The sequence below is a fragment of the Watersipora subatra genome, chromosome 9 (genome assembly GCF_963576615.1).
Source record: "Watersipora subatra chromosome 9, tzWatSuba1.1, whole genome shotgun sequence".
Lineage (NCBI taxonomy): Eukaryota > Metazoa > Bryozoa > Gymnolaemata > Cheilostomatida > Watersiporidae > Watersipora > Watersipora subatra.
In genome coordinates this window covers 8,381,462-8,393,941 of record NC_088716.1, presented here as the reverse complement: position 1 = coordinate 8,393,941, position 12,480 = coordinate 8,381,462, and the positions used below count along the sequence as shown (strand labels likewise).

The 12,480-nt window shown below is 33.7% G+C and overlaps 1 protein-coding gene across 1 annotated transcript; it reads right to left on the bottom strand.

Annotated features, from left to right (window-relative positions):
* Nucleotides 1–7,636: 7,636 nt before the first annotated feature.
* Nucleotides 7,637–10,372, bottom strand: LOC137404600 (uncharacterized). The gene is made up of 2 exons (XM_068090819.1): nucleotides 10,240–10,372; nucleotides 7,637–8,540 (listed from the first exon to the last, which is right to left on the bottom strand). Exons 1-2 carry the CDS (start codon nucleotides 10,346–10,348, stop codon nucleotides 7,822–7,824), a joined length of 828 nt encoding a protein of 275 aa, XP_067946920.1. The 5' UTR covers nucleotides 10,349–10,372; the 3' UTR covers nucleotides 7,637–7,821.
* Between the last annotated feature and the right edge of the window lie 2,108 nt (nucleotides 10,373–12,480).

Here is a 12,480-nt window from a genome sequence, read left to right as displayed (position 1 = left end):
CGGACTACTAGGTTCAATATTGCTGATATTAGTTTTTGTAAATTCCGTTTATAATTGTCTATTGGTTCTGTACGTCAAAAGAAAGTGTAAAATGTATGCTACTTGTTGAATTTGATTTTTTTGTTGCGCAATCCTTTTTGATCATTTGATAAGTTTTGTGTTTTGAGTGCACTGCCTTTCAATTTTTTGTTAGATTTCTTTTTGTTTCTCAAAAAAAAGTTTTTTGGTTTCTTTTTGTTTACATGGGTAAATTTCTTTATTATGAAAATATTGCGTAAAATTTAGTAAACTTTTCAAATGTTTTTAAACTTTCTCAAATTTTAGTATGAGTTAATATAACATATTGTCTATTTAAAACATTAAAAACTTTACAATCGACTTATTGGTCCAAAATATATATTAATAATTTTGTGATGTCTTGTCAGGATGCAAATGCAAGCAACAAAAGGACAATATGATAGTCATAAGACACTAATGGACTTAGTAGCACAGCATGATGTGACATCTTGTGTTTACTGACTTGCAGGAATATAGTACACTGTTATGGTGTTTTTTATACTTGCTCTCAGCTTGTCTCTTTTCCTAAGTCATTGTAATAATAAATACGACACCACTGACTGTTGTTTTTAGCTTGTTTCTCCTTCACTTTGCGGAACTTTTAGTATTTTTTTTTCAATTTAGATGGTATGCTTTTTAAAGGCCAGCAATATACCAATAAAGCTACATAACTATTGTAGCACTTTATTCCATGACTGATCTAAGTGCAAAACTACTGTTTAGTTGATGTATAGAAATTAACACCATATATATTATTGAATTAAAAGAAATTTAATTCAAATAAAATTACATAAACATACAGATGCGGCTGTAAATAAATCTATCTACATTTATTGAATGATATTCAAAATGTATTTTCCGCCGATTCCACTAACTAAAAATTAGTAAATCTTTTTGTGACTGGTTAAATTCTCAATAATTAACGTTTGAAACACTAATAGTAAATATTTTATAGAATATACACAATAAATATTTACTTACGGCAGTAAGATAAGATTTTCCTGCTAAGACTGCTTGTGCACTTAAAAAGCGTGAGAACACAATTCCAAAAGAACAATAAAATTTTTCAATTTATTTTATAATTTTTATTTTTCTAAAGTAAGCATTTTTCTAAAACCTCAGTTCCCTTTTAGTTCTAGATCAGAAGAATCAGTAAAATGGACAAGTTTTTATGAAAGGAGTATACGTGCCTTTTTCTGTCTCAGGTCGTGAGTTATATTTATAATAAACGATGGATCAAGTTGCTCAGCACAAAACTTTACACTTAGTTTGTGTCTGGCAATCTTTAGCTCTTCTGCTAGTGATTGAAAGTTTGTGTCTTTTCTAAATTTCGTAAAGCGGACCTGACCTTTCGACCTAAATTTAATTTAAAATGCAAAGCCTGATTTTGAGCTTTCACTAGTTTTTTAATTTGGTTTTTGAAAGTCAATTATTCAGGCAGCTGTAATCTGATCCTAGGTGATATTTTAATGTAGTGTTGCACTATTTATATTGATTAATAATATAACTATTATCAATAATATTATATTTATAAATAACTAGCAGAACATCCAGCATTGCACGGGTATCGCAAACAGCAGCTTATAAACAATGGTAGGTAATGTAGTTGCCTGTCACTTGCCATCAGTCTTCCATATTGCCAATGGCTAATTTGAGTAAGCTAGTATCCTATTGCTAAGTTTACTAATAAAAGCCGTGAGAGCAAGCATTAGTGACGTTGCGTAACGCAAAGTGCCATGCATATTTTCACCCAGATAACGGACTCATATTGCTCAATGAATCCATCATCTCACACAGCTCAATGGGTTAGCATATCATCTGGGGAATGGGAAATTCCGAAATAAAATTTTTTGCGATGCAGGTTTCTCATTCTAAGATTTTAATAACTATAGCTGGACAGACCAAATCCCAAACCAAATCACAGACAGAAACTGAAATTTATACATACAGATATGATACATGTAATTACTATTTAAATAATAAAAGTAAATGTCAAATTAAAATCAATAAACAATAATCTGTTGTAATACATTGTAATGTACATAAGAAAATATTATATATTGAATATTATATATGTATATTGAAAATAACTATGAAATACTTGTTAGATATTGAATTTAAAAAATGATATTCCGTGTGATGTAAAAATAAAACAATCATAACATTGAAATGGCAAAACATTTATATATATACTGTTAAAAATGAAATTAGTATTTTTTAATGTTTGCTTTGGTATATCAGTATTTGCCAAGAAAATATCAACTTCCAAGATTATCTCAAAAGCATATTAACTCACTTAGTAGTGTAAGGCAAGAAAATAGTAAACAGTATATGATATAAAAACATTATTTAAAATGAAAATTTAGTACAAGTCTTGGTGTTGGTTCATATCACAAATCGCTCATGAAAATGTAGTTATACACTAAACAGTTGCAACTATGATGATCGTCCATGCTCATACATACCCTAATCAGTGTTACAATGTTTAAAAACGGGTAAAGCTAGTCTATGTTATTGGAAGCAATAGGGAGCAATCTACAATGAGCTCTTCTGCAATTTGTTGTATAATCTATTTTACCAATGAAGTATATAATGTTTTTTTCATTGCTAATGTTAAGGATGGACACCAGGATAATTTTAAAATTTAATTATAATTTTAAAATAGTGCTGCAGGCGTGATAATCATAGTTGAGAATAAGAGTGTCATGTTTACAACGTAATTTTTTTGCAACAGCGATAGTTCAAGACCGTGTAGTGCTAAAATCACTAGAAGTTTCAAATTTCCTATCTTACTAAAAGTTTGTCTGGATTGCGTTGTGAAGTAATTATAACAATCTTCACAAGTGGGCCTATTACTATGGTGATAATTTTTACTGGTGAGTGTGAAACTGTTTTGCAGGTAAATAATAAATAAATAAATAAATAAATAATAACTGTAAAGCTGTTGCTTGAAGATTAAAATGCTTGTGAATTATATTTAAACCGTAATAAAAGTTGTCTAACTTTACTTTGAGAACGTTTCGGAATTTATATATCATCTTTACAGAAATAACAACAACCAAAAAATGGAACCATACTTGTGGACTCATTAACATCGTGACCTCAACAACCAACAAAACATTTATTTTAGTTTCATTTTGAAGTTAGAACTCATTATATTATACATTTTTTAATAGTTTAAAATGTTGAGATTCTGAAAATAAAATTTGTTTTGTAAAATCACATGTTAGAGTATACTTTCAGTAAAATTTTAATAGGTTATGAAATCTGACGGTTTTCAGAAAAAATCTATCCACATGCTATCGTAGCACCTTTTCTGTTGCCTGAAACTTTTTAACACTGCTAAAAGGTTATATTAAACCCAGTCAGCAACCGGTCAGGTATATTTCGTACATGTATGTTTGCAAGCCAACATTTTTACATATGCGTATATATACAAATATTGCATGCTTCTGTTACTAGTAGCAATGCCTGGATCATTTCACGTCCTTGAAACGATCTGTCAGGACTATTTACAAAGCTTTTGTTGGTTCTAGCTCAAAGGATAAATGTAGAGTCATGAAACAGTTGCTAACATAAGACAAGAGTACTATTTGTAATGTCTACAACATGTTTCTTAGCGATAGCTATGATAAATACCATAAAGTACTTTGAGCGATAAGAAAAGCTGATTATAGGATTATGGGTAAAGAAGAAACTAAATATGCAGGGCCCAATATGACAACGCGTACGAGTGAATGAAGAGGGATTTATGAAATTAAAGAAGGGTCGGTTGCTATGGTTTGGCGATTATACTTATATGGTTTGATTCTCGCGCCTTGCTTTAAAATCTCTTGGGTCCAGTGAAAGTCACATATATGTACACACACACACATATATACATGCACTTTTATGCGGTTGCATAAAATACATTTATAGAAACTTTTAATTAGGAATTTTTTTCTCTTATGCATATTATTATTTTACTCCTTGGAAGTTCTTTTGTTGTTGTAGGGTACTCTTAAGTTAACATTTTAGTAATAAAAATATACAAAAATAGAGTATGTGAAAAACAGTTTTTTTCACACTTCTGCTAACCCAAATAATGGTAATGTCTACTTAAAGCACATAAATTACATAATTCTTTTAATATATATTTCAGTACATCAGAGTCTTGGCTTTCGAATGAGCCTATATTCAATACACAAAAAATAGTAGAACTATGAAAAACGGGGTATCAAAAGTATGTCCTGCAAAAAAACCACTTGGTTCAGGTTATCAAAATGTGATGTCACAATTATTATTTAGCCTTAGGTAGTCGATCCCTTTCGCTGCCATTAAGGCTGCGCTTTTCTGTGGCAATCTGTGCTGTTAAACCCAGAGAGCGCTAATAATAAACTAGGATTCTAGATAATCAACAATGCCCGGGATCGTGCTAACGCCGACCAATACAAACACATGTTCTGGGTTAATTAATTATGCTTCAATAAATGTACTGTCGTTGATAAAGGTAATGAAATCACATCGATCAAATTGTGACCTGTGGTTGCGTGGCCCTAGGACTACATGTCAATCGCACTTTCGCGAGATCATGCAATGCTTGAAACTAATTAGTCTCAGTCGCGACCCTCTACATCACAATAAAGTGAGAGGGCTAGTGCATAAGATCATCGGGAAAACATAGTATGGTGCTTGGAATCTGAGTTATTTATCATAGAAATAATCTGTACATGGAAAACTAATGACACTGATTCCTTTGTCATCTTCATTGGTTCTCTAGAGTTGTCCTATCTTCGCCTGACACTAGCATCATTATCGTAGTTATAAATATAAGCGATAAGCAATAAAATAGGCTGTAAGAGCACACAACACCGCATAAGAAAATTTGACGTCACAATTTCCGAGCCTATGCCAGTAAACATTTTTGCGGTAGAGCTATGGGGAAATCCTATAAACACCAACCAATGTCTGTCTCACCATGGCAAACAATAGCTCATTCGAAAGCCAAGACCCTATTGTATTGAAATATACAATAAAAAATTATGTAATTCATGTGCTTTAAGCTTGGGTCTCCTACCAGAGGCCTGATAGTTTAATCATACGTCTCAAGATTATACCCACTCCCAATACTCACAAGCAACTCACTTGTGTTAATTGCTGCAAGTATTTAGAAGAGCCACATTTGATGTACATGTGCGATTGCACTCGATGCTCAGACTACTTTTTAAAATTTAAACTGATACTCAAGCCAGAAAAATTGTGCTGTTCTAAGTTCTTTCACAGCGGATGGAAGGCTGTTAATACTTATAAAATATCTACATGTAAGTAATTGGAGAAGATCGTGACATATGGGTGACAGAATACTCTTTAACTAAAATAAAGGTGCTACAGCGTAATAATTTGAGCAGAATGCTGATATTTTTTATCCAAATGCTACACTGGTAAGATTTTTTATTATGAGAATCTTGCGTAAAATTTAGTGAATTTTTAAAATTTTATCTAATTTTCTCAAATTTTAGTGTGGCATAATATAACATCTCATCTATCTGAAACTTTAAAAATGTTGCAAATCGGTTTATTGATCGCACATGCACGCAGGCACACACATACACACATGCGTGTGTATGTATGTACATATATATGTATATATATACATATATAAATATATATATTCTTCTCTCCCCTCTCATATATATATAATATATAAATATATATATATCTATATATATATTATGGGAAGGAAAAAAAGATGAAAATTGCTGGCCAATAGTCATTGGACCATAGAGAACAAAAACTGACACAATAACAGGAATTTAGACATATAGTTATATATATCCTGGAGTTTTTTTTTTATAATTTTATCATAGTCCCACGACCAAACGAGCGGAGTGAAGTGTGGGAGTTTTTATGATAAATGCATGTGCACACAACTTACGAAAATTATTCATCAACAATGAGACGAACCCTCGTCAAGAAATTTCATCAACAAAATTAAGCATCGTTATGTAAAGTCGTTAAAGTATAATAACAATACAAAACACATTTAAACCTATTTAAATATGTTACCAAGTCTTTGTAAACCGTCGGTATTATCTTAAAACTTACCCATCTGATCGGATTATACACAAATAGACAGATTAATTTCAACGAAAATCGCCACAAAACCCTTAAAAAGCTTGGTTTAATAAAAGTTAAGACCAAAAATTGAAACGCCGAGGGACAGATAATAGAACGATGAAGTCTTGCGCATTTCACGAAAACATAACGTGCACTTTTCACCAGTCTATAGCATTGTCGAATTGCCGAAAGTTTTGGCAATTAACATAGGAGTACAGAAATCGTTTCATTTTTGCCGATTTCAATTTTTTCATTTTCATTTGCCGACACATTTGAATACTTTCCCATTCTAACTGATGTCCAACGCAGTATAAGTAAAGCAAATGACGATGATATTTTTTAACGTTTCTTATGAGATTATTACAATAATTAATTATAAGTTTGGATGACTACAGAACAATAACTACGTAGTACAGACTTTCTAAAAATCTAACGCAGTGTAAGTAAAGGCATGACGATGATATTTTTTCTAACGGTTCTAATGAGATTATTGCAATAATTAATTATAAGTTTGGATGACTACAGGACAATGACTACGTAGTACAGATTTTCTAAAAATCTATATAAATATCACAACTTCGTGATATTGTTAGCTATGCCGTTTTGAAATGTAAACAAAATTGTGCATTGGTTTTTTATTATTACTATATAAATAATATTGGTTATTCTAATAATATCAGTGCATTTTACTTCTAATATTGGCCAATATTGCATTTTTTTTGCAGGAGGAGAGATATAAACATATAATCTTTTCCTTTCATTATTGCTATTTGTTGTATATAATAACACCCAGTACATTACAGCTACCATTGCAGTTATCCTATTTGACTGCTAATATTGCATTTCTCAACCATCAGTACCCTTTCTTTTTTCCAATATCACTTTGGTCGTGGGCTGTATGACAGTGGAATTTCTAGTTATAATTTTATTAGAGTTTTGCTCAATAACACATGAGCGGGATTATAAATAGTACACTTGTCTTATTTTAGCAACTGTAGTATGACTCTACACTTATCTTTGTCATAATAAACATTGTTAGATTACTTGATAAAAATCAGACGATATAATGCCTGAAGTTATGTTCTGAAGGTCAGTTCGAATTCATGTGACTACTATTTACAAACTTTGGTTGCTTCAACAAAGATTAACTTTGGACAATTCAGTTGTCATGTGACCATGAATTATCTTTGCTATTAAGATGGTTTGCTTAAAGTTTAATGAAGGTCTTGGAAGTTTCTTTTAGTTTGGGCTCCAACAGTTGGTGCACCTCTTAGCATTGTTTGTAAGAGTGACAACACGCTCAGAAGGAAGTGGACAAACACGGAGCGAGCAAAAGGGTAAACAATTATATATTAACAAAGCTCATTGAGAAAGAATTTCGAAGGTAAGCTGAAAACCATTTAACCATTAGTAAGCCATTGGACACACATAGATATACAGTTGACACACCTACTAGCATTTTTTGTAAAAATGACAACGCGCTCTGTAGATAGTGAATGAATGTGGAGCGAGTAAAAGGGAAAACAATTATATAATAACAAAAGTCATTGAGAGAAATTTAAAAGGTAAAATAGAAGTCATTTAATAATCAATAAGCCATTAGAGACATGAAAAACTTTTACTCTATTAAAAGGTACCAAATATTAGGCTCGTGATTTGAGTCTGTGCTTAACCAAGCAAAATGGTTGTCAGTGCCAACATGACAAAACCTATAGAGACTACCTGGGCAGCAGCCCCACTGGTGCATGTCTCTGGGTTGCTTAACACTTGGTCTAGGAATTTCTGGTCTTCTTCCAGCCCATTTACGCGCATGAATAACCTGTCAGCCTTCTTTGGCAGCACCCTGATGATTACCTTGCAATGATGGCCAGAAGTCATCAACCCTTGTAGACATATTTCGCCAAGACAGCATTGCATTGTGCTGCCACCTTTCACATATTCTTGCATTCCAATGGATGATATGGACAAGTCTTTTCCCTTCCCAGCTAAATTTTTCAACCAGTCTTTGTCATCAGTGGAGCTCTTCACAAAGCCTATGCCAAGCTTGTTAGGTTTTCGTTTGGCTGGTAACAATTTGTGAGACACTCTCCAGTAGATTGCAATTTTGAACGAAGAGTTGGGAAGGTTCCAGCCTATTAAGCCTTCAGTTTGTCCCGTCTGTGGACCAACGACAGTAACTGCTTCTTTCTCCCCACCTTTCACATCAAATTGTATTTCATCAACGCTGCCAGCAACTACATGGTATCCAACATTCCCAAGATTTGTGTTGTTGAAGCTGTTTTCAATCGTAATCATAACACTTCCTCTGTTGTTATCTGCCCAGTGTACAAATTTTGCCACTGCTGACGTAACCTCGGTACCGATGGAGAGAAAACTTGAAAACGCACCTACAACACCAGATAGCAACTTGATGCCATATTCACTGACATTCCATAAGGCATAATTATATGCTCTAAAATTCTTTTACGTGAACGTGTGCCAACAGACACATTGACTATTAATATTAAAATATTAATATTAAAGTATTAATATTAATAATATTAATATTGAGATTTTAATATCGTAATAAAATTGCATGTGTTTTTTAAGCCTAGTCTGATGATTGCTGGCATACTGGAGGTCAAAAGTGCAACTTTGTCCACAGATTTGACATTTTAAAATCCATTACATGTGATGCCAAACATCGGTGTGGGACGTGATGTCAAATGGCATAGTTAGAGAATGAAAGCCATGATGAAATATAAAATGGGTTAAATGTTGCATGAAATAAATGTTAGATACTCAGGTAATAATATTGCATGACTAGTACAGAGACAGAACCTTGAGGAACAGAGCTATCTTTAGACTAAGTTGAAGTGCTAAAAACATGGTACTTAAAGAAGTTTTTTTAACGTCAGAGTTAATGTGCTTAACGATAGTAGCCCTACAGGTGGGAGAGAAATTTTGGGAGCAAAATACTACACTTGGACACAAATGTGCAAGAAATTTTTTTTGTACTATGTCAAGTTTGTGTGTCTGTTTGTTATAAACATGTCAGATTTTATGAGCATGTGACTCTACAAATGTGCAGTGATGACTGTCACTCTCTGTCAAAACACCGCTTTAGTTGGTGAACCAACTTGTGATGTGCGTCAAGATTTTCCTTTGCTTACTGAATGAGCCTTTGAAGCATAATTGACTCATAGAAAAATTTGGAATGCGTCTCATTTCTCTCGCTATGTTTCCATGACACAGTTAATTTACAAGATGAAAGCAGCAAAAATCCGCAAGTCCAACGAGTTTTGTTACCAACTAATTTTTCCTGAATTGTTTTACAAAAAAATAGAAATGAATAAAAAAAAAATGGTGAAAAATAGAATGATGCAAATGATGCGCAAGAAAGTACTGTGCAAGCTATTCCACTTTAAATAATTTCACCACTTCATCTCCTTTGTGTTGTTATATTTATTGTTCATTATTAAAAATTATTGTACACTTTTATGTTTACAACCACATGATGTGTTTATTACTTCAATTTTTTGTTTTATTTTCCTATTGATGAAATAAACAAACAAACAAACAAACAAACTTCAGCCTTTCTTATTCTGCATTTCTAAATATGTTGCTATAGCCTTTGGCGTCAAAGTCCATACTTTTTGCAACATGCGTACAACTTCAAATCTGCATCACCAGTGTCATGGAAACATATAATTGTCTTGTGCTCTATAGTCATTTCCAGCAATTACAGACCAGCCTGAGAGATATTCCCTGCTTATAAATTGTCCAACAAAATTAAGATATTTTCTTGAGCATGAGCATTTGTAGGATATTTTTTAAAACAATCCAATAAGGAAATTCTCTGCTAGCAGTAACTCAGTAGATTATTGCACAGTCATAACCTGCTACAAATGATTATTGTGTGATGGTTTTAAAAGCGAATACATTGCATGAACATGAACAGTTTAGAAACAACATTTTAGCACACCGAATAATTTTGCATCACACTGAACATGATATAACATGTGATGCAAGTTATACAGAACTGTGTCTACTAATTTTTACTTAGCAATAAAAGCAATGTTTGTAATCTACAAGGCTATACAATACCTAAGACATCACTGCCTGAAGCCAGGGCTGCCTGTCCAATTTTTCCAGGGGTTGTATGAATCCCTATCCATAACAGAAGAGTTATGCTCAGAATAGTCTTCCCTACCATTCTGTGTCAGATGTACTCGTCCTGTAGTAACTTTGGTTATGAATCAGCAAGAGTTGGCTAGTTAAATATAAATGCTATTATTTTTGCTAGTACTGTAAAACCCAGATATAATGCCACCATTTTAATAAAAGAAGCTATTTCTAAATGCAATAATACTAAAACTAATATAGAGTACATTCATGGTAATGGCTGGAGGTTAGGAGGGTGCAATTGGCTTAAGCATAGCATCATGGTACCACATCGATTACAAAAATGAGGTACAGTCAAAGCCGGATGCAGTCAGGCTTTGACTTCATTCACCTCAATCATTATACAACGTAATGTAAATTATGAGCAACTGTTTGACTTCAGGCCTGAAATAAATATCTAGGCAAAAGCTCATTTAATTGAATAGATCTTTCTTTATATACTTTCTGATAAATATTGATATGTCAAGTTATACGATATGTTAATATAATGAAGTTGAAAAAATGCTCAATTTATTATCTGCTTCAAGATACCACAGTTTTAATGCGAGTCTTAGAAAGGATTAATTAGCTATCTGGAGGTTTGAATGTATTAATTAACAATGTATAATTGGGCTTTTAGATTCCTTACCCAAATGCGGCACCTGATAGTATTCATGTTGCATATACCGAATATGCTTTACTCATTGGCAGCGCAGAATAGGGTACATGTGAAGTATTTTGAAGCTTTACCCATAGGCAGACCATATACGGTGATATACGGTATATTACCATATCATATACGGTAACCATCTAATCATGATACGGCTCACACAGAGTATGCCAAATCTTTACCCATAGGCAGCGAGTAATAGGGTTACGCATGGGTATTCAGATTTTAAATGCATACTCAGCAGAATTGTAGGGACATTATGGTAGTTTCTTTTATTGTTGTAAATGATGACCGAGTCGGGTCAAGTCTATAGACCGTCCATAAGTACATGCTTGTCAACGCATCCTTTAAGCCTGGTTTCCATATGACAGCGCAAGGCGCGCAACAAGGCGCACGACGTCGTGCGTAGGCCAGTTGTGATATGGAAACATCAACGCACGATGGTCGCGCGACGTGCGTACGCTGATCGCAAGTATCCAACAGAATGGATCCTTGCGATGGGTGCGTGCGATTATGTATCCCACAATACACCGCTAGACCTTTTCAACCTATCCCACAATTCTAGCGAAGGGCTTTGTTTCGAAGAAATCGGTCTCCCGTACGAAAGAATAAGCCTGATTTTTATATGACAGCGTAATTTCGCAACGGAGGTCTGTTTTTCCGAAGAAATATGTCTCTCCTACGAAAAAGTAAGGAAAATATCCACCCTGTCCAATGCAAGCATGGAGCTTACGCGCGATATGAAAACACTGCCTCGCGGCCCAAGAAATGCATTGCGCACGATCACTGGGCCGCGCGATCATTGCACTGTCATATGGAAACCAGGCTTAAGAGCCATGCTCTGAGACTTTCATATATAGTTTTCAATGTTAATATGAGACCACAATTGCTAATATGCTAAAATATTCAAATAATTTCTATTCAATTATTCACTTATCATCAGTAGGTATACAGCAATGATATACAGCCCCCAAGGATAGCCGACGGCTATCATATGGCGGGGTTTAATGATCGTGCTGTTAGGATTGTGCTGGCCTGGGTTTCGGGGCTAATGCAATTCCCGCGGGGCGGTCGCGTTGTCTTGTTAGGTTTTGAAAAACATGACTCGCTGTTAACATGTCGTTAGCTCATTCAGTCAGTAGACCCTGCGGTTCACAATAGCAAACCTTGAATTTCTACAATGTAGGGGTAACAGCTAACTAAAAAAATGGATCCATGGCAAATGAAACATTTCAAATTATTTAATTTTACTAATTTTGAAATTGGTAGGTGTCGTAGTATATGCTTAAAGTTAAATAAAATTTACCAAAATCACCCGAACAACGGTTTTGTTTCCTAGTTTTTGATTAGTATTTTGCCACCTCTAATAAATAAATGACAAAGTATTTCATTGTTGTCACATTGTTTTACCTGGCCAATAAGATGGGACAGCAGGCAAAGCTGTGCAGTGTAGTTTTCATACTCAAAATCTAAATATAAAACCTAATTTGGGCCATTTCACAATGGCAACTATT

Excerpts from the sequence above, each read along its gene's own strand:
- LOC137404600 (XM_068090819.1), bottom strand. The coding sequence starts at position 10,348 with ATGGTAGGGAAGACTATTCTGAGCATAACTCTTCTGTTATGGATAGGG. Across the intron at positions 8,541-10,239 it reads TTCAGGCAGTGATGTCTTAG|GTGCGTTTTCAAGTTTTCTC; the intron begins GTATTGTATAGC and ends CTGGTGTTGTAG.